Source organism: Anguilla anguilla, chromosome 4, assembly GCF_013347855.1.
Source record: "Anguilla anguilla isolate fAngAng1 chromosome 4, fAngAng1.pri, whole genome shotgun sequence".
In the NCBI taxonomy this organism is placed as follows: Eukaryota; Metazoa; Chordata; class Actinopteri; order Anguilliformes; family Anguillidae; genus Anguilla; species Anguilla anguilla.
The window spans coordinates 37,217,441-37,240,929 of record NC_049204.1 but is presented as its reverse complement, the minus strand read 5'-3'; the positions used below and the strand labels follow the sequence as shown (position 1 = coordinate 37,240,929).

Sequence of the window (23,489 nt, the reverse complement as noted above, 5' to 3'; positions counted from 1 at the left end):
CTTTAACTCTCCCTTTCCGACCTACTGTAAATGACACTAGAGATCTCTCACATGAATCCTCCCAGCAGGATATCTCAGCCATTGTTCTCAGATGAGAGAACATTGATCCATCCATAAACGACCCTCGACAGGCCTTCAGCATCTCGGGCGATGCATCAGTTCATTCAATCAAGCTCCAACCACTCCAACACTGTTTTGAAAAATCTGGTAAGAGGAATCACTGTTAGACATGGAAGAAAGCATATTTTGCCAGAAGATTCATTCCTGTGGCTATCGTAGATGTACAGAAAGCCACATAACGTTACCCTGATGTCCTGCTATTTGTTTATATTGTTGCAATGCACTGTTTGACTGGCATTCTGTGGATTAGTATTGTCTTCATTTTTATGCTGAGCCACAAACACACATGTCCTTCTTTAACCAACGATTAACTTGAAAACTTAAATCTCCTGAAATGAGTGCCAGCAAACAGCAGAGAAGCTATTCCCTTGATTAATGCCCTACCAAACTTGCCAATCATGTAAAAAAGAATATTTGAACACTGACAGGATTGCAGGCCTGTCGTGTTGCCGGTGAGATATACCTTTCCAAAAAAGTATACAGGGTATATCTAAACCAACAGAATTTGTTAGGATTATGAAACCAGCACAACCAATGAAAACAGATGGATATGTGTGTATAAATGTGTATGAATGCATGTACTGCACACACACACGCATTATATAATATATATATATACATATATATATATATATGTGTGTGTGTGTGTGTGTGCAAATAGACTAAACTGTATATATAAATTATATTCTGTACATATATATATATATATATATATATATATATATGTGTGCATTATGCATAATGTGAATACATACATAATTACTGTGCTTTATCGTATAGATAACTATTTCTAGTAATACAGAATCATGAAAAGAGACATAGATATTAACAAGGAATATTTCCACAAATTATCAGTTCTGTCAGTCTATTTATTTAAAACACACAAAAGGGAAAACATAAAATACGTAATTGTTTTAGCAAAACATACAAGGCAGTTTTCATAGAAATAAAATGAAGTACACATGAAGCAGAAACATGATTTCCCATTCTGAAACATTTAACAGCGCAGTCAAAAGACATCCACCATCAGACAAATTCATTACTTCCTCTGAACACAATTAATGTAAGAAATAACCCATGTTCTCGGCAGGGATTTGCCACATTTCAAATTCAATATCACAACAAGAAAATTCGACAACAAAATGGTTGAGGGTTATATCAACCACTCATGTGTCAGATATGTGTTTAATGAAAACAAAAAGAATATCCACATAAATACTTTTCTGCATGTACTCAGGATGTTGTAGCAAACAGTATTAGGCAGAGCAATTTAACAGCAGTGTATTAAAATTATAAAAAGAGAAAAAATAGGTCTCTTAGAGAAAAACAGTCCCTTCTGCTGTAAAAGGCAATTACATTGGTAGTACATATATGGACAGCAGTACTACATTACTGCCATCATGAGTCCATAAAAATCACATTAATCCTATAGATATTTAAACTGCACAACATCATACTTAACACCTCTATGACCTGATTAAAGATATTTACATGGAAGTAGGATATAAAGTTGTCACATTTTAAAATATACTGTCCAACTTGCAGAGCAATTGAAATGAATATATCCAAATATTAAACAGAGAATTTAAAATAAACCAGAATTTAACTTTCAAAAATTAAGACCTTCACGCACATCTTTACAAACAGACACACTGTAAAATAAAGCAGTCAAATTCAAAGCATTTAAATGATATCCGCACTGGCAGATACACGTGAGATCTAACCACAAACAAAGCACATGTATCTCTTTTAAGCCAAGGTTGAACATGTTCTGCAATCAAAATGAAATGACACTGACACATAACACACATTTATTTAAAAGACACAACCTAAAAATATAATATAAGCTCAGTTTCTAGAAAATCTCAAACTTGTCCACCATTTTGTAAATACAAAAATAAAAACCCATATTTGCTTTAGAAAAATGCGAACAGCATCCACATGTTATGAATGCAGCACCCTCTAGTGGATATTCCACGGCAACTAAATTGTTTTCGGACAGTATTTATTACTGAGTTTCCGAATTGTAACATAATGCCCTATACAGTAATGTTTCCATGCATAATAAACAATGCTGATATGTTCCCATTCAGATTGGTGCTTGTCAGTTCAGCAACAGACTGAGCCACAAACTAGGAATCAAACCATTGCCCACCCACTTTAGTTCCTCCACACCTTGGTCCAAAGGGAAAGCTCATGTATTCACCCTTTATGTAGGTCTAAAAAACGTGTACTATCCCTGTACAAAAGCTTACTGCAACGTTTTACAACCTTCCCTAGTGTCATGTTACCTATGGTGAATAACAACACTGTAGTGAAACTTTAAATATTTATTTTCTTTTTACCACCCCCAGCCAGGCTGGAAATCATCCTTCTTTTTGGCAAATCAATGCTTTAAGGACCAGTCTGCAACCAATACATACATACATACATACATACATAAATAAATAAATAAATAAATAAATAAATAAATAAATAAATCAGAAGGATGCAACTTTCTCTGCTAGTTCAAGAACTAACCCAGTGCCATCTGGATTAAAGAGTTTTGACTAGTTGCAAAATGTACTTCTACAGAGAACATTGCACACTTATTGCAAAGGTAATTCAATGATGGAATAAAAATAATTTTCAACAGTGAATATAAACTATGGATATTATGTTTGTATGTATGTATCATTTAACTAAATATGCAAAATAATAAGAAAAAATGGCGACATTAATCTGTAAGAATTCAATGTGACAAAAACATAAGTGGTGATGCAATGCATATATCACTGTAAGCTACTCAAAAGTGAAAACCGAATGGTTTGACAAAATCTTGCACCCAGAGAGCAAAAGGTGTCACTTACTTTACTAAGCAGTGTATGGGTAGCAAGCTACGGAGACTAGTTTTTCCTGTGTGTTTAGCTGGTAAAAATGATCAATTTAAACTGATTCAGATGACCATGATTGGGCTACTTAGTGAGCATGACATTTTCACTTAATTTACAGTATCAGCCACATATCAAAATACACTTGCATGCTGCATCATCATATAGACCATCATGTCGATAATCTTAGCATTGGGCTGACACCAATATGTTAGTTTGGCCGTTTTTTCAGTTAATACCGATACCACTCAGATATTATCGTGTATCCCTTTGTTTAAAGGAAATGTTATGTAGAGCTACAGTACCATTTCTACATTGTAGCATTAGCACCAGATCATCATCTCAATCACATCAAAAATAAGCACCTACAAGAAACACCTACAAGAGTGAGTAGCCCAGCAATGGCGGCACCGCCGAAAGCAACTTTACATGGCCGCCTGAGCATCAGCAAACTGCACTGAAACTCCTTACAGGCCAAAACATGTGACAAGACCAGAGTCAATGAAGGGACTTTTTATCGATGTTCTGGCAATTTAAATATTGCCTCATACACCTCAATTGCGGCTGCTGGGCGGCGCATCCGGTTAAGGCGCTGTTATGGAACCCGGATGAGGCCCACGGTCTTGGACTGTGCTAGTGCTGATTGTGGCCAGTAGTGGCAATGACCAATTGGCCATTATATCACCCAGGGAAGGGAGGGTTCAATAAGTTAAGGGTCTGTGTTTCATCGCTCTCTAGCGACCCCTGCTGGTTGATTGGGCGCCCGGGGACTGCTTGCCAAAGCCACACATGGCATAACTTCAGTTGACTCAGCTCTGCATGAGCATAGCTGAGTGCTGTGGTGTGTGAAGAAGCAGGCTGGCACCATGTTTAAGAGTTGCAACTAACTAATTTGACATTCCAAGTTACGGTGGGAACTGGACATTAAATTATTATTTTTTTTAAATATACCCGATCATCTTCTTTGAATAAGAAATAAAAATGATGGTTTAACATAATGCTTGGTTATTATTATTTTGAATGCTTTATGAGCACAGCTAACAGCCCATTAGTTCACATTAGTCTAGATGAAATGTCTGCTTTGATGCAGACAGCTTATTCAAACACCATTAACTGACTTGGCATGGGGCCCAAGGTTAATAATCATAAGTCATTTTTTGACAGTTAACAAATAAGAACTGGCCCCACTGACCAATCAGCAAATCTAAGTAAAAAACACATCCCTAATATACACATTCATACTCATACACACTGTGACCTCCAAATGCATTAATATCCTTTTATACCATGGAAGAAAAAGTACCTGAATAATGACAAGCATATTTGGACAAATAAAAGTTTAATTATGCCAATTCAGGACATATTTTTGTTTTAAAAACTGCAAGTAAAAAAGAAAAATGATTACGATCATATTTATTCACTTATCTATAAAAGAAACACTACAAGTGTAATTGTGTAATGTTTCCACTCTCTGGAAGTTAAGAGAAGATCTAACATAGATGCTTTACCTTGTTAACACTGGGTAAAAATACACTTATTTTCTTAGTAGTGTTCATTGTTTTGTTAAAGGTTAGCCAAAAATAGCTTAATCATTTCTGGCCTCCACTGCAATATCACAGGGAGCTGACATCATTTCCCAGTGTGCTGTCTCTGATGGGGATATCCGCTGAGATAGGGTACAGGGACAGTCACTGTGTTGCCCTGCACGGACTATATCCTGAACATTTCTGTTCAAAAATGAACAGCTTGAACCCCTCAAAGGAGCAAAATAACTTCTGGCACAAGGGAATGAGAAGTGCTTGTGTCTCACAGGACACTAGTGGCTCAGATCAGGCTAACTGAAAAAGACAAAGGAAGAGCCACGAGACACAGATTGCAGAAGATTGCGTAGTGTAAAAATCTGATTATCAAAATCACACAACATAATGAATACTGCTGGTGGTAAACTCACCTTTTTTCTGTTAAATCATTTTAACTGATGGTATATAAATGGCAAGGCTACATTGGGAGTTCACAGTGTTTCATACATAGGTGTATTTTTGTATGTACATATGAAACAGCTGAACATTCTCAGCTAGAATAAAGGAAAGTCTCCAGAGCGATGGTAATCAGGAACACAAGGTGAGATTTTGTCACCCTACGTTATCCATATTGCTGCAGGAGTCCCCCTGCAGGCCACCAAGCAGGGAGTGGCTTTTAGACTTCTTGGCCGTGATTGGCAGGAGCTCCCCGGTGGCCTTCATCCGCTCGATCTTCCTGGACAGGCTCTCGTCACTCTCGATGAGCACGGCGCACTTCTGCGCATACTTGACCAATGTCTCCTCCCGGGGGTGGAACAGGCCCACCAGGTGAAGGGTCTCCTTGGCGGCCAGGTAGAGTTCAGCGATGGGGGCTGTGTTGGCGATGGTGTTGCGGTCGATGCCATAGTGTCGGAAGGCCCCGCTCATGCTCTTCTTCTTGTTGAAGGCGGAGAGTACCTGTTTGTAGCGGTGGATGACGTACTGCACCCCAGTGGCTGGAGGACAGAAAGGCAGCGTGAGGAGGTAGGGCCTAAATACAGTATACAAACTTGGTGTGGATTTGAACACTGTCTACGTGCCTATGTGCCTGTGTGTAAGCGTGTGGGTGTGTGCATGTACAGTGATGTGAAAATGAAAATACTCCCTTTTTCATTTCAATGGTTTTACATATTACGGCAGAACTAACCATAACCTAGTCGTCACCAAATCCCAACCATAGAATCTAAACTCATGTAGCTCATAACATACACACACACAAAATTTGCTTTATCATTATGTATTCAACCAAAAATTAGCCAATATGCAGAAGCCATGCGTGATGTCATTTAATTGAACTCTTGAGTGTTTAGCCTTTTAGTTTGGTACGTTTGGGCAGGTGAGAACACGTGCAATAAAACTCAGGTGCCTACCAAACAACCGATCTCAGACCTCCTGTGGGAGGGGGTCTTGGGGCCGCTTCCAGGTGAACCCTGGAGCGGTTTGATTGAAGTGAGAACACAGTTTGACCCAATTGCAGGAAGTGATCCAAACATGCTATACGGTGTTTGGTTGAAAACATCAGTTTGATGAGCTAACACAAATTTCTCTTTGCAGAAATATCAATTGATAGCCCAGGAGAATATTTACTTTTCTCGTCTCCTTTGTAATAGCAAACATGTAAACAAGTCGTTAGCCTATTGTATTTTCATTTGTTCAGCCTGAAGATTCTACTTTAGAAAAATGTTATGTTATTACTTCATCTGTACGGAATAGTGTAGCACTACCTACATAGACATTTTTCATCTGTTTATTTGTCAGACTGTAAGCAACAGGTCATAATTGTTGCACCACATACAGCCTTCTCCACTCATATCTGTGTCTAATGGTAGTGTGTCTGCTTTGGTATGTGTAATTGCATACATGTTTGCCAGACGGAATCTTGACAGTCTTTCACATTCATCCCCCACATAACTTCACCTTTAATAAGAACATCAAAGGGGGATAACAGCTATAAATGCAACAACCAATAAGGTGGTAGGGGTAGGAATGGATTTGTTTTATCTGTGCACCTGATCAATTCCTGACCAAAGAACAAATTACATTTGCAAACATATAGAAATCCTGCTTTGCTTAGTGTGGACCTGTGTGAAAGCAATCCAGACTAATGGGAAAAAACAAAACAATGTATCAACGTAATGCTGGTTTGGAACTGGCTATCAAACTATGAGGTGAGAAGTGAACTAAAATCTTCACTGAATTATCTCTTGTTTATGAAATGACACACATGGGACGGGAATCACCTCTCTTCCGGCTGTAGTCTTTTGCTTTCTTTCCTCTCCTCCGCTCCCTGTGATGTCTCTTTCGCTTCATATCGCTGGAGGTCACTGAGGTCAGAGTGCAGGCGGACTCCTCCGAACCACTGTCGCTGCTGAAGGAGGAGCAGGACGACTCCACCTTTGACCTCTTTCTGGGCTTGGAGTCTGAATACAGCAGCTTCCCTCGTTTCGAATCTGCACGTGATAGCAGAGAGAGAAGTCTGAATCCTCACAATGAAACAAAACTGAATGAATCCCATAATGAGTCAACAGTGAGGGCAGTCGGAATCCCCACACTGAATCAACACTGAGGGCCGTCTGAATCACTGAATCACAGTTTGAATCACTACTGGGATGCATTTATGGTTCTTCCTGTAGGTTGGACAACTTACGTAGTTCTATTCCTGAACACATTTACAAAGAAATGTTCACATAAAAATCATTATTCATGTCCAGGCTGTTATTTACCTCATTACCTCATGTTCTTTAAATGCCGCGGTTACTAAACATGGAAAGCCTCACCAGAGCACAGAAACAGAATGTGGCGGGAGGGAAGAGAGCGTTTGTGGCGGGGGTGGCCAGCGGCAGACCTTCGGCTGTGGAGGCAGTGGGGGCGGCCGAGCGGAGGCTGGTGAGGTTCTCGATCTGGGAGCGCAGGAACTTGCGGTCCTGCTGCAGGTCCTCCACCTGTCGTTCCAGGAAGCTGATGCGCTCCTGCTTGCTCTCCAGCAGGCACTGCAGCTTGGTGATGGTCAGCATCACCCTGGGGGGCAGCCCTTCGGCTGGGGACAGTGCTGGGGGGGGGGGGGGGATACACATTTGGACATGCTTTTCAGCCCCGCTGATTATTTGTCATGTTATTTCTGTGAGTGCTATATCTACCACTGAAACAACACCAAGCACTTCCGATAGACACCTAGATTTAATTAACATTTGTTGTCAGATCTGACGTGCGTGCAGCTATAATGCATTTATGGTGCGCTGTGCTTTTTCATGTTGTTAGCAAACCTGTGTTGTGCATGTTCATACTTTTAGCAAACCTTGTGCATTGTAGGGTCATTCTATCCCATCATATGTCTGTTATGCTATGTGTTTGTTATATCAATCCATTCATACATTCTCAAACCCGCTTAAGGTTGTGGGGGTGCTGGAGTCTATCTCTGAATGCACTGGACAAGAGGCAGGAATACACCCTGTACAGGTCGGGTGTTGGTTATATTATTGCCTTTTACCTCATAATAGCACATTAAAACAAAAAGTGCAAGCCTTCGATTGGAGAACTATTCATTTACGGTGGGGTGACAGTTCAAAGGCCATTCCGATTCCCCTGATTCGCAACAATGAATAAACAAGCCTCCTTCCACTTAGCCCCTATTGGCCACATCGGGTATCTTATTTAAGATGTGTGGTGCTGATGACAGCCTGGTCTGTGATGCAGTTGGAGGCAGAGAGCGTGTGACAGAGACTGCTCACACACTGGGGTGCAGCTGAGTCTGGGAAAATGCATACTGCACCGCCTATGGAACGACGACAGCTTCTAATCATAAATCAGTGGAACCTACACCCCATGTGGTTTGCCATGACATTCAAAGATTTTTAACATTAGTCATGAAATACACAGGAAAAGACAACTTTGAAAAGAGAGCATAGATAATATTGAAAGTATTATTTTTCAACCATTATAATATCATGGAAATTCATTTGGTTGTGATGACTTCAGAGCTTTGTTAACCTCCATATTGTCCCATATAAAAATCAAATACCACTATATTTATTTCTCAGAAAATCAGACCCATAGAAGGGAGATAGTGTACTACTTAACTCCTTCAGGTGCAAGCAAAGAGGCTGGCCATGTGGGCCAGAGTTTTAATATGATCTTACAATCACTAAGTACACCTTGGATACAAGGTGACTTGAGCTCCTGTCCTCTGTCCAAACAATGACTTTAAGTGAAATTCTGACAGCCTATGAGGAAGAAGAGATCCCCCTGCAGCCCTTGAACTCTTCTAAAAGCTGTTATGCGCTTACTGGACACTGCGCTGCTCAGAGTGTTGTCCTGCTCCACATCACTGGCTGTCCCAGAGGTCATGGTTTCCCACTTAACTTCTTCCGGGTCATTCTCCTGCTTCAGCCAGCACTGCGAGCTCACGCTCGCCTTCTTCCTCATGTCAGAGCTGGAGTCAATCTCAATAATGGGGCAGAATCGTGTGGGTTCCTCCAACCAGAGAGATGATGACATCTCTTCCTAGGGCCTTTGTTCACCTGCAAAACAAGGAGGTGGTGCCACCAGTTGCTTGAGTCTGACTGCAGAACATCTGATGCCGATACATGACTGCTAGCCAGCTGTGTTGAATAGAATCTGTCTAATGACAATAACATAAGCTGTGACATTGAAAATAATGTTTTTTAAGCACAATGATTTCAATGAAAATTCCCCAAATTTCCATTACCTAGTTGACAGACAACCATAGGGAAGTCGGCCATGGTAGCAGGTGAAAACAGTAGCAGAACTGAATACCATACTGAATTCTATAAATACAAGAGATTCATCCCAAAAAGTTTGAAAACACTCATTTTTTTCTTTTCTTTTTTTTACTTTAGAGAGCAAACATCACAATGCTAATTGTGAAACAACGCAACATCCGTCGCGCCCTGCATGCCACAGATGATTTTATGACACACTTCAGGCACTTTTGGTCATCACTCTCTCTCCGGTCTCCACGGAGATGATGAAACCAATGATAAGTCATTTGGCAACAATATATTTATCAGTCAAACGTATGCTTTCTCATAATGTACAGGCATACTTTCATTGTATTTTAACGTCTACCTCTTCACATATGGATAGCTTACTACATTCATACTAGTTCAGGTATTCATTTAGACCCCCAAAGAAATTTTGAATACCAGTATCTATACGTTTCTATTTTCAGTCAAGTTGACGCATTATGGAGATTGCGCGACATAATCGCATTTTTTTTTTTCGTCAAATGGAATTTCAAATGTTACCAAACCAAGCCGCGGATCAGTAAAACACAAATGTAACATCAGAAATACGTACCTCTGTTCTTCCCACTCAGCCGACAATTAGCCTACAAGCGCGTCTAATCAAATTAGGAAATATTGTCCAGGGAAAGGGGTTATTTCTTATATAAACATTTGTAGAACGCTTTTATTTTTCATCTCGCCCCTATTCTTGAGAAACTGCACACCTCGAAAGCAGCCGTCTTTGTGATTGGGGCCGGGGTTTAGGAGGTGATAGGCGACGAGGCAGTACCGCTAACCAGTCAGGAAAAGGAATGCGCTCCGAAACCTACAGCCTCCTGCTCTGCTTCGGCGCTGCGTTGTGCATCAAGTGCACCACGGGACTTCGAGTGCAAAGCAGCATTAACCATTTTACTTCATTTTGGATTGCATTCTTCTAAGACTCCTGTTGGTCCGTATACAAATAGCTTGCACAAGTTCGCCGGACTTTCTAAAATGCATTCCTGAAAATGGACGGAAATACATGTTTAACCTACAAAAAACACTCTCAAAACAGGTGTGTCAGAAACAACGCATAATGAGTCATTTTTTAAAAACGTCCATGTCTAGGTAAGGACAACACATTTTGTGTTGCTTTCAACATTGTATTTTTTTTATTCTCTCTTTGTAACACATAAATTGTGTACTCGCAACACAAAAGTAGTAACTGACACAAAATGTGCTGAAAGTAACACAAAAGTAGTAACACAAAAGATGAATATTATCTTTTGTGTTGAATATTAACACATCCTTTTTCGAGTGCACAGCCCAGCTACAAATAAGGGTTTATAGAATTAATCTGACCCAGTGTATGATTTTATTATGTAAGCATGGGCTTACATAAGGCTTGATTTAAATGAACCCCACAGAGTGCATGGTTTTGTGTACATGTGTAACCTTCGCATACATTATATTCAGTTGTTTAACTTAAATGCTTTCTTTACCCTCAGGCCATTTACAGTGACATGTACATGTATGAGTAGCACAGGCAGTTGAGCAATCTGGAGAAAAATGGCTCACACACATTTTTGACTTATATTTTTATTGTCTTCTTATTATTATTACATATGCAGTGTGCCTTTCACTCAAGTATTCCTATAACTGCCTCATTATTACTTCTAATTTTTTAATAACATTTAATCCCCTGGATGGAATTCATATTAGTATGCATTTCGAAAAATGTTCACAAATCTCACAAAACCTTCAGTTAAGAAGCAGACAATTAAAATACTGATTATGAATCGATTTAAGAAAGACATTAGAAATGCAGCTGCCAGGATGACACCATCAAATCACTTAGACCCCTCAAAGATCAGACAGCAGTATAACGCAATCCATTACTCCCTATAGCTTCAAAACTTCTGGGACAAAGTTTGTCTCCTGGACACTAGATCTGTACTGCCTCCTCATACATCCATGTTTAGATAATATTCACACATACTAAAGTTAATACTTCACTAAATACAAGTGAATATGCTTACAATATACATTAGTTATGTGTTATATATTAGGATGTATTAGTCTTCAATTGAAAATAAAACTGAAAAGGTATTCAGCTTTTTACCAAACCATATTTTTTTTTCCATGTGTGACATTGGGATGCAAGGCAGCTGGTTGTCCATTTTTTGTTTCTGACTTTTTTTGTTGTTGTTGTTGTTGTTTTTGATTGTTGGGGGAAACTGAGGCATTCTCCAGACTGGGTAAGCTCACAACTAATACAGTATTCATTGTCAAAAGAATCCATTCCGAAACAAATGCCCATATTGTTCATCACATCAGTGGTATCATTACAGCAGACAGACAGAATTGCATAAACAACCCAAGTTTTTTGTCACGCAGTTAATGGTGCGGTAACACTGTGGACCGTGCACTGGGCTGGTAGATACTGGCACAACATAACAATCAGATTGACAGAAACACAAACAAAGTTCTTCACAATGTTCCTCAGTACAACACTACCCCGCGATTCATAATCACAAAACCACATCAAATTCAGTTCCCTGAGAGCAATGATTAAGCAGGCTTTTCCTTCACTTCTCTCATTTTCTCTTGATTATTAATCCCAGTTTCTACACAACTTTAACTTCATTTTTGAGGCTATAAATAAACTGATCAGTTATGTACTGGGAATTTGTACAGACAATGAGTAGCTTCTTGAAAAAAACCCTCAAGGAACTGAGTTTGATGCCCCTGTACTTGAGGTTTCATAGTACAGGTGTCCAACTGGACACAGAATGGCTCATTGATGTCTACCACAGAGAAATGGAAGAAATGGCAGTAGCTCACAAGAAATAATAATGGGGAATTTCAAGCACAACTGGAATTATAAGCTAATTATCAGTACATTACTTAACAATAAATATAAAGGTTGAAATAATTGCTTAAAATCTTTTAGACTTTGTTTGAAAAAATACTGGGTAAAAGACAGTATCGTTAGACATAAAACACCAAGTCCAAAAAAGTCATTTCAAAAGCTGACATAGAAATGCTAGGAACATTCCAGCTTATGCCTTTCCTGACGCTATTTTCTAATGCAACTACTTTGGTAACAAAAGGGTGAGATTGAACGACAGACAGCTGTGCTTAACACACTGCGATCATGGCTAGTTATGTGTCTGAATACAGTAGGAATGGTTGTGAGTGGAGTTAGTAACTCGATCCGCTCTGGGTGTTTTTCCCCCTCAGTGAGTCATCCCTCAGTGAAGGATCTCCAACAGCAGCCGCTTGAAGTCACCACCGCACTCAGACCTCAGGGCGTCCTTCAGGGACTCGTCATACTTCTCCAGGTACATGTCCTTGATGGTCTCCAGATCAATCTGACAGAGGAAACCAGCACACCCAGTTGGAACTTTCTGGCTTTTCTTCACACCTTGTAAAATGGGCTGCATTTGTGTGTTGCTGTCTTAGACTTTCCTAGTAATGTTTGTCAAGCCAATTATGGGCAATTCATTGATGTCATTTAGTAAGGACAGGCTTCCTTCACAATGATCTCAACTGTAAAATGATTATAAGTAAAGATACTTTTTTTGAGACTCAAGCCTCTGTTTTATGTGGTATAACACAGACATGGTAGAATCTCTGCATTGAGCATTCCATTCTTAACTGAATTAATTCAAGCCATGGTTTGACTGAGTCAAAAAATGTTAAGCTAAGAGGAGTTACAATTGGGGCATCTACTTTAGGTCATTTCAAAATAATAGCTAAGAGACTGGTTAACTTAAGCTTTCATGTACTATATCAGATTTTCAGTGGGTCAAAAGTTTACATACACTTTGTTAGTATTTGGTGGCATTGCCTTTTAATTGCTTAACTTGAATCAAACATTAGGGGTAGCCTTCCACAAGCTTCTCACAATACTTTGCCAGAATTTTTGCCCGTGAATTAAAGCTAAAATAAATCGGTCTCTAATCGATTGTTTTTAAAATTTCCACTGATGTGAACGAAGTAGATGCCCTAACTGACTTGCCAAAAGAAATGTGTGGCAACATGAAATGTGCAGAGTTGTGAAAAACCGAGTATGTATTGGCCTCAACTGTAAGTGCAAGGTAAAAGATGTATTTTTGTCAGCCGTGTTTACCGTACCTCAGAGCGACACACGATGATGCGGATGAGGGTGTCCTCATCTGTGCCCGCTCCCTTCATGGCAGCGTTCAGCCGTCGGGCAAAAAAGAGCTGCGGGCTCTTGGCACACCTCACTGCGGAAATGAGGGAGAGACACTGTGAGCCCCACCTCTGAAACCCGACCGAACATCCCAGTCATTCCACAGCAGGGCAGTCCACTATCCATGCCAGGCCACTGCTAGGACGTGGCCATTTTGATGGGCAGAAATTAAAATTAGCAAAAGAAAAAACAAAAATACTCCCTCACATGTACCCAAGCAATTTACGCAATTTAAATGCAATTAAAAGCAAAAAAAAAACAAAAACACAGTGACCTGCTTGGTCTTCATAAAGAGACTTGGCAAATGCAATGTAGATGAATGAAAACTGGGTGGTACATATTGACATAAAACAACAATATAAGCAGAACTTTTAAATGTTTAAACTGTTGAAATGTACTGTGTACCTTTTCAAATGTGATGACACGCACAGAAACTTCAGTGTCGAATACAGAACAACAAGAGCCTAAAATCCTAAAAGTCTTTTCAGAATTAGGTTCAATATGTTGCTCAATATTACCATGTCAAAAGACATTGCTGGTTGTCTCTAGGCAGTCTTCTTTCTCCAATATATGCTACCGCCGGATTATTTTATAAGAAAATTATCTAGTCGATGTGATAGCTTCATTTCAAATGAAACTCTGGTATTTGAAGAGTGAAAATGAACTGTTGTAACCACCAGTCACCACAGATATTGCCACCAAAACTGAAAAATGAAGGATAGATGCTTTAAATGGGCATTCATTGTTTGTGCTTTTTTCCCTAAGTCAATACCCTTCCTCAGTACCAGTTCAGAAGCAATGAAGGCCATATAAATCACTGTCACAACATTAATAATTAGAAGGACATGTTGGATTCATTGGGTTTATATTGTTTGAACAGTATACAGACTCAGGAATATTGCAGGTGCTTGGAGCAGATTTATACCAACCAAGAGTTTTGTAGCAGTCTTTCAGTGTTCCAGAAGTCTCACTGTCGATGGCATCCAAGATCTCAGTTCCAGAGAGCTGCAGAACAAACAGGAGAGGTGAATGATACCGTTGTGCCCACACAGTTACGCCACAATCTGTGACCACAGCGCAAACCCGTTGCTGTCTGCAGGAACTCATGATGAGCCGACACAAGTCAGCCGTAAGGCCACGCATTGGAGCCCGTGATGAAGGACTGCTGAAAAACTTACTGCCTGACACGTGCAATCGAGGCCGCATGTTTTACGCTTACCTGAGATACACAAATTGTTACTTACAGTACACAATCCAGAAATGAAAGCTGAACGTTTTAATCTGTGTCAGAAGTGGACATAAAGCTGTGCATAACTACGCACACCGCTGACTGCCCAAAGAATGTATGTAGTAAACAGAGCCCTTCCCTGCTCCAATACTGAAAAAATCAATGACAATCCAAAGCATTAGAATAATTACGGTGCTGTTCCAATGCTGCGGCATATAAGGGACAGCATCACTGACAGCCGTGAACAAGCGTTCATGGGGCAGAGCCCTGTTCCATTGAGGGGGCAGGGACGGAGACGTGGGAACGTACCGACTCATAGATCTTGAAGGTGGCCTGAAGCTGCAGATAGTTTCTGCGTGACAGGATGTAGGTGAAGGTGGATTCATCTGTCCCAAAGCGGCCCTCCCCAGCCTACAAAGGAGGAGGAATGGGTCAAGATGAAAATACAGTCATATCCAGATAATAGACAGGTGCTCTAATATTGTCTGCAATACGTGTTTGTGACGCAAGTTAAAGTACACTCATGGCCATTTTAAAATGGATAGTGGTTTACCGTGTAATTATGACTCAACATATACTGCCCCTCAAAACATCAATCCAAAGCATCGTTGAAAATCGTAATTTGAAAATGAGTCACAGGGAAAGTAGTCAACATAATTACAAAACAAGTTAGCTGGCCTTACAAGACACTTCAGCTGCCATTAAGAGCTTTACAGCTGTTAATTTACTGAATGCATCCACTTGATTCACTTCATGTAGTGATTTGTCTGTCACTTTTGTTTAACCCATAGAAGTTAAAAAACATGAAACAAAAGTAAAAATTTGTCCAGCATGCACCAGCAAAACAGACCTCATAACCTCATAAATATGCTTTCACAAATTTCCCATTTCTGTTAATCAACAGAAATGAAATGAGCCCTGAAAACATATAATACTTGGCAACTTTAACTAGCGTTATTGTTAGTGTCATATGACAATCTTCCATGTCTGCTTTCTCCTGAAAGTCTGACTGAGAGCTGCAGCCCCACCAGTACTCTACATGGGAGCAGATGGTGGAAAAACCAACACACGGTCAGATTAAGGCACATCAAAAGTTGCATAATCACATTGGAAGATTAACCTGTGGTTGGCAAGATACTGCTGCACTGGCATATTGGCAGTGAGTTATACTGGCCAGCGGAAGCTGTTGGGTGGCTGATGTGGAACAAAACGAATCAACTCAATCCAACTAGGCAGGGAAATTTATTCTGAGCTTTAGCATAAATGATTTGTCTGGAAAGAGCGCATCATTGATGAACTTCCCATAACTAATCACCTTAAAAGGGGCATGAGAATACATAGTAAAGGGAATTCAAATTTGTTGTTTTTTTTCTGTAGTGCACAGATGCACTACAGACTAGACAGTACATCTCGATAGCTAATGAAACATTTCAGCACAACTGCTTCTGCTCAGCATTGACGAAGGACAAAGTAACCTTTTGTATTCTTTGGATATACAAGAGAACTTAGAAAATTAAGAATTTCAGGGAAAAGGGAAACATTGAAAAGCCAAGAGCATGGCGGTACTGTACCTCAAACAAAGCGGCGGCATCTTGTTCTGCCTGGGCTTCATCTACATCGTAGGTCTCATCTCTCACACCCTGGCAGAGAAAAGAGTTCCTGTAAAGTGATCTGCTCTTTTGCCAATCGGTCGAGGCTAACACTGTGGCCTCTCCTGCCAATAAGCCTCCCCTTCTGTCATCCACAATAACACAAAAGCCCAGAAAACAAAACTGGGTGGGTCTGCTTTTCATAGGGAACTTAATTTTGGCCCACAGAGCAGAGAGATTATTGTGGTTTCCTGTTGAATTTAATGTATAAGAGAAGGCACTTTAAGACATATGTGGTTGGACCCGTCAGTAAATGGCCGTTTGGGAACAGGTGTGAGATGGTGATGCTACTTGCAAAAGCGGAAAATGTTTTTACCTGCAGGAGGGACATCAGCAGGTTCTTCACATCGCCGCTGGTGTCCCCCTCGATGTCCGCCTCCAGATCTCGCTCATGCACTGTGCGTGTAAATGAAAGCGAAACAGAGAGGGCTGCAGAAAGTCGCTAAATACTGTACAAAAGATGGTCCCAGTCATAATCATACATAATCATGCATAATCATACACAAAAGCACAAAATTATTGGTACAGCTGTCTTCAATAGCAACATTAAGAGAAGACTGCACACTGTACAACCACATTAAATCTTTACAGTCATATTGTTTCCTTGTCATGGTCACCCCACTATTTCAAGATTAGGCACCAAAATGCAGTCGCTCCACGGATAATAACTGAAATACAGTTGTCACTTTAAAGATAAATTAGTCCGCCAAGAAAAGAATAAAGGATGTTCAACAGGAACAGGGTCTTGGGCAGGGACAGGCTAAGGGCATTTCCCCTTGAGTTCTCCAAAGTGACGTAACACTCCAAGATGGAAGCAGATAAGCCTAATCAAGAGGCAGCAGATATTTTCCAAACATAATAATTCAAAGAAAATACAATATCATAGGAGTGAACTACGGAGCGAAATTACGGGGTTAGCAAGCTAACTTAAGCTTTATCCCTAGATTTTCCCTATCACAATGCTGACTGACTTTTAATTGGGGTATATCAGCATAATTATTGAGTTCATGAAGAAGAAAACATTTTGTGTGATTGCTTCAGGCAATATTTTAAATATCCTGTATCAAGTGTAAGGTTTAGGAGCTCTGGAAGGAGTAGTTGTCGCTTTTGAGTGTAGATTTATTTGTTAGCAGTGGTCAGGTAAATATGGTATATTAACTTACAAATTTACACTATTAGTAATTTTGCCCCTGGCTTTGCTGGTGGCAACAGTGTTACTTTTTGACATTATTATTGTTTTATGTTCTTCGTATCATCCATTATATCTGCCCATATCAGTCTTTTTTCCTCATTACATTACATTACATTACATTACAGGCATTTAGCAGACGCTCTTATCCAGAGCGACGTACAACAAGTGCATTAGTTCAAGGTGCAGAGGTGCAAAAGAAACACACTAGAGTGAAGTAAAGATCGTAGTGCCAGAAGTGACCACATAGATCAGGACTCCAACCCTGTAGAGTAACCTGTTCAGCAAACAACAATCCTACCAAGTACAAACTAGCACTGGAATCACATTTGCCTAATTAGACAAAAACAATCCTGCCAAATAAAAACTAACGTAATCGTATTAGCCTAACTAGGTACATTGAGCTAAACTATAGGCTAGGGAGGGGTGGGGAGAGGTGCAGCCTCAGGTGAGAAACGCGTTGCTCGAGTACGATCCATGCTATACTGCTATTGGCTCATATTTGCAGAACCCGCCACTTTTTTGTGAAGCCAGCGAACGCATAGAAACCCTGGGTATTTTAAGCTTCCATTGTAGTATTCTCCCTATATCTAACAGGTTTATATGTAAATAACAATAATGGTTTGCTATGAGGAAAAGGATTGATACAACTGGAGTGACTTGAAAATAATGCATAAACAAGTGTTAATAATACTTGCTCAATGATACTTACCTTCGAAGTAGGTATCCTTATACATCAGAATCTCCTGTCAAAATGTTATGAGAAAAAGCATTGACAATTGAACCTGCAGGGCTTGATATGTATGCCTAAAATACAATCTGTAGAAGAACGTTTACTATTTCTCCCTCCAAAATACTCTGCAGCAAATAAACATGTATCTTTATGGATTCCTACAGTACTTATGCTTTAGAATAATTTTCATCTGTCATTGTGCTTCTTTTATTCTAGAGCAAAATGTTCTGTCAGTCGATTACAACAGTAACTGCTTCATGTTGGTCATTCTAACTTATGCCTTTTCTGTTCCTTTCCATCTATAAATGACAGAAGGACCAACCGCGTTGCTGGCTGTGCACAGTATCTCCACCAGCACATCCTCGTCAGTGCCGGCCCCCTTCATGGCCTTTCTCAGTTCCTTCACAGCGTAGACATGTGGAGCATCCAGCATGGCGATGATGGCTTTCTCAAAGTTCCCTGACAGCTCTTTCTTCAGAACCTCCTCCAGCTCCTTCAGTGGGACACAGATAAACACTGCTGTAAAAAACTACCTTTCTTTCAAAGGCAACTCAGCAAGACATTTTTCTCCCAAGTCACTCTGGACAGTTCCTTCACTGTGTTCTCAAAGCTATGAAGTTCAGAGGGTAGATGCCAAATGAGTATTCATGAGCAGGAAAATCATCAGCTGTTCATCATCTGATTCTAATCACTGTCAGCATGCGGACAGTCATGATAATAGCCAACAGATCACAATGAATCAAATGTGTTCCAGGCCCGCCACGGTCATAAATATTCATGAGTTTAGTCATTGAGAGTGTTCTTTGTTAGAACACTAGCAGGGACTGTAACTTGAATAAAAAGGAGAACGACACACAGAGTTCAGGGACTGACCAGTGTTTTTCCTACATTCTGACTGAGTGCAGACAAAAATCCACCCAAAAATAGTGGACATTCTGATGTTTTGGCAAAGCAGTACAGAGTCACTGATGTCACCAGGTAGAACTGACCCAACTTATGGAATTTACCTAATAATAATAATAATAATAATAATAATAATCGGTGCAGTGGGTAGAACTGTTAGGTAACTGGGTTGGATAATGGATGGATAATAATAATACGAAAAGGGGCTCCAGCAGCTGTAGTGTCTCACTGGTGCATAAAGTGCTTTACAGGTATTATAAGTGACAATATCTAACCATCCATTATCTTACCTGCTTATTCTTGTTCATGGTCACAGGCAATGTTGGATCCTATCCCAGCATGCATTGGGTGAGAGGCAGGAATACACAGGTCACATGTCACTGCACAAGTCAGGGCACACACACACCAACCTAACCTAACATGCATGTCTGTGGTTTGTGGGAAGAAACTAGAGTACCCGGAGGAAACCCACATGGACATGGGGAGAACATACAAACTCCATATAGAATGGCTCCAGTCAGGTTTCAGCTACCCACTGCACCATCGTGCTGTCCTGAGTGATAATATGATTTAAAAAAGCAAGTATTGACTGTAAAAGCTAGTACAACCAATGAAACCGCAGAACCAAAAAACACACGCACCATACTCACATCATCGTACTTTTCGAAATAGGCTTGTTTTATTTCCAAGCGTTGGGCTGCTGAGCGATTTGCTAAAATGTCGATAATGGCTTGTTCATCGGTCCCTGGACAAACAGACAAAAGAATATAGCCTACTTAATGAGCTGGGTAAACCACATGGCCAGGGAAACCACACCATCTGAGAAGAGAGGAAGGTCATTTATGATACTGACATGTTCATTTTTCTAAATTATAAGATAATATTTCAAGACAAAAACAGTTATTATACCTTTAGTTATAGAACCACAGAAGAAAGCTGAAATATGACCATCCATAATTGGCTGCATTAGAGACAAGGGCATACATTTAGTTTGAATATTGGGCAGGTTGAATTGCATACACCCCAAGAACTGCAACCTTCTAGGGGTGTCTGAAGAACCTCTTTAAAAGAACATTGGAGAAATGATAATTTCTGGCAAATTCTAAGGGGAAAATACTTCAGACCACTGATCAGTATATCTCAATCACAACATTAAATCCCCATCTTTATTATATTATATATTATGTAATGTTATGCAAAGCAAAACTGCATAACATTATAATATTATATTATATGAAAACAAATGTTTTATCATCATGCTATATTATTTGGGCATTTAGCCTCTTTATAATATTGGGGGAGGGTAACCTCCTATGCCACCTATAAATTACACCCTTGATTAGAGAAAATAGGTCACATTTACACAGCTGTCTGACATCCTGTCATTAAACCAACGCTTGATGTCTTGATGTGGTCAGATTCAAACATGCCTTGCCATCTTCAGTTAACATAAGCCTTTATTTGGTATTTGTCTGTACAGGTTGACATAGCTTAGTGCTGAAATAGCTTTGTGCTTGCTGAAATTAAAATAGCTATGTCCTTTTTCTCTTGAAGAGTAATCTTCCTGCTCTGCATGTTTGCTGCACAAATTATATTGAGATCTTCATGTTTGCCAAAACAAAATGACTAAAACAACAACTAACCGTGGCTACATTTACCTGCTCCCAATTGTGAAATGTAAATTATATACATACATATATATATATATATATATAGGATTGCATAGGATCTTTGTGTAGTAAACTGACCGTGGTGAAATTGTGACTGTTGACATTTAAAGGAGCGAAGGGAACGAAGACTAAGTAAGTGACATTTTAAACGTTAGAATAGTTTTTATTTTTATTTTATTTTATTCTTCGCATAGAACATACTGATCATGTGACCAAATCTCTTGTTTGAGCATGGCAGTGTATACACAGTATATACTGTGCGCGGAACATCCAACTTACCCCACCCTTTACACGCTTTGCGGATTGCTTTAATGTCCGCCACCACATCAAAGTCTGGGTAAGGCACAATTGTTGGCTGTGGAAAAAGTGAAAGAGCTCATCGTTATTTTTTTATTCCAATATATACTATAGCATATGCACGCGGCAACACAATTTTAAAAACCCGGGTGCTGAAAAAGGAGTGTAATGATTCGGGGTGGGGGAGAAAGTCTGTTGCTGAATGATAACGTAAGATGGATGGCTACACAGGCCGATGGGGTGTCGGAGACACGTTGTTTACATTGGCCATTCAGCTAACGGGGTTCTGACGAATTCCATAGAGGAGCGACTGTATCTTCCCACCTCCCCCAGACGCTGAATTTACATGTAACTGTGCTGGAACTTAAAGCAATACACCAATAAAACGTCACGCAATAATCACAAATTGTATATCAAGACAGTACTAGATTGAATCGCATCCTCTGTGCAAATCATCAGTTTAAATGGACGGGGAGATGGAGTAGCAAAATATATGCGCCAGATGCGTGTTAAATTTAATTAGCCTGCATTTTTAGATATTTAGCACGATATCCCATGAATTTACCATACTCGTCTACAAATTGCTAAATAAGAGCAACAAGATAAATAAAAGTTCGCGATCTTTTCTACTTCGTGATTATTTTCTGAGTGGGTTAGTACTTTCCTTGGACACTGGCTACAGTGTTTGCAGTTAGCTCTTAGAATTGGATGCAACATCAATCCTTTCTTTTTATCACACAATTAGTACGCGAAAAGAAGAAAGAAAATAAAGGGATGTCGATACGCACTTGAACGTTTCCCATTTTGTGATGTTTATTCGTCTGTGGTATTTTTCCAGAGCTGTTGGGTGTCCGTGTTGCTCCTCACTTCAGCCCTAAAAGGCCCTGGACAGTGCCTCACACACTGCTGACGTCACTGCAGGGGGCTAGTTGAATTGACTGCTCTGCGGATAGAAACTTAACCATTTACTTAACTGAAAGGCTAGAAATAGCCACAGACTTGAAGGTGCTATATCCTATTCCAAAGCATCGGTGAAATGCAAAATACTACATGAAATGTCACGGTCAGAAGGTGGTTCTACGGTGGTAATGAGTGCATGCATACAAGAAAGTCACACTGGACGATTACTGCCCCTCAGGATTTTGAAAGGGTGTAGTTTTTGCTGTGTCATATCATGTTCAGTCGAAATGATTTTGTTCGATTAGGTACCGACACAATTATGAATGTTCTCAGGAAGAAAAAAGTAAACACTGACTTGAAAATGACTCAAAATCCCATTCTGATTTACTCCACCTAAGTGTTTAGTAGGGCATGATAAGAAAATAAAAATAGGATTTACAATAGGGGGGGAAGCAGCAGAAATCAACACAAGTGACCAAATCCAGCGCGAGTTAATGTCCTTTAATTTTAGGCGTGGAAATGAAAGGCGAAATGTAGGTGGTTGCTTTCACGTATACGAAATGGGCTGCAGTTGACTCCCGACAGCCCAGATCCTAATCACAGCTTTTCAGTGCGCAATTTGTAATTCCAACTTTGATAATTACCTGCTATCGGCTGCCCAAGCTGCCCCCTCGCTTGATGAAGTAAATGTGTTTACGTGTCTCAATTCTGCAGTCGCTGCTGCCACGTTTTTATGCAACTCAGCATGACTAACTCCTCTGCAGCTTTGAACATTGTCTCACACAATAGCCTCTGTTAATCTGTGACTGTTCAAAGTCCCTTGCATAGTTGCCTCACAAATTGCGAACAGAGTTTTCATGCGTCTTCCAAGGAAATTGTGGAGGGGAATAACCCTGTAGTGGTACAAAATCAGGAATTTAAAATGACGGTGTTAGCAAAAAGGTCTATAGAAAAAAGACGCCTATGTCGGTGAACTTCAGCCTTATCCTGTTCTCATGAATGACACATCTAATTGATTAAAGTTATTTTTTTGTTCATGTTTTTTTAAATTATAGTTTAAATGCATGTTATTAATCTGATGTATGTCATAGCTTTTTACTCTTGTCCTGGAGCCAGTAGGTTGCCCAAGTAGAAATTAGCACAGTGGCACATCATTTGTGCTTATGTGAATAAACATACTTTATTTATTGCTGTGATGGCTTATATATTGTACTATGCTTTGCATTTGTGCTACTGCTGAACAGAATATTCACTGCTGATCTCTCCGGATAAATCACTTGAAATCAGTGTGCAGTTTGAATTAGAACAAATCCTTCTGTGAATTTAAGTCTCCTGTAGTATAAATGATAGGCTGAAAATTATATTTCTAAGTTGCCAATAATGACTTTTTGTCAGAATTGGCACAACCAAAATGTAAATAGGCTGATATTT

General features: G+C 39.9%; 2 protein-coding genes across 6 annotated transcripts; both read right to left on the bottom strand.

Annotated features, from left to right (window-relative positions):
* Positions 1–968: 968 nt before the first annotated feature.
* On the bottom strand, positions 969–10,135 carry LOC118224735 (coiled-coil domain-containing protein 106-like). 2 transcript variants are annotated; one of them, XM_035412398.1, is made up of 5 exons: positions 10,017–10,135; positions 8,833–9,066; positions 7,395–7,598; positions 6,790–6,999; positions 969–5,505 (listed from the first exon to the last, which is right to left on the bottom strand). In XM_035412398.1, the coding sequence occupies exons 2-5, from the start codon at positions 9,041–9,043 to the stop codon at positions 5,123–5,125; spliced, it is 1,008 nt and encodes a 335-aa protein (XP_035268289.1). In that variant the 5' UTR covers positions 9,044–9,066; positions 10,017–10,135; the 3' UTR covers positions 969–5,122. The 2 variants fall into 2 exon arrangements, with proteins under 2 accessions (XP_035268289.1, XP_035268288.1); XM_035412397.1 differs by having other exon boundaries at positions 9,866–10,119.
* Positions 10,136–10,853: 718 nt separating this feature from the next.
* anxa13 (annexin A13) lies at positions 10,854–22,851 on the bottom strand. 4 transcript variants are annotated; one of them, XM_035415893.1, is made up of 13 exons: positions 22,703–22,851; positions 21,947–22,101; positions 21,141–21,216; positions 19,833–19,936; positions 19,482–19,520; positions 18,611–18,781; positions 18,268–18,301; positions 16,683–16,762; positions 16,289–16,357; positions 15,027–15,128; positions 14,419–14,494; positions 13,411–13,523; positions 10,854–12,644 (listed from the first exon to the last, which is right to left on the bottom strand). In XM_035415893.1, the coding sequence occupies exons 2-13, from the start codon at positions 21,959–21,961 to the stop codon at positions 12,525–12,527; spliced, it is 999 nt and encodes a 332-aa protein (XP_035271784.1). In that variant the 5' UTR covers positions 21,962–22,101; positions 22,703–22,851; the 3' UTR covers positions 10,854–12,524. The 4 variants fall into 4 exon arrangements, with proteins under 4 accessions (XP_035271784.1, XP_035271785.1, XP_035271786.1 ...); XM_035415894.1 differs by having other exon boundaries at positions 19,842–19,936; XM_035415895.1 differs by lacking the exon at positions 19,482–19,520.
* Positions 22,852–23,489: the final 638 nt, after the last annotated feature.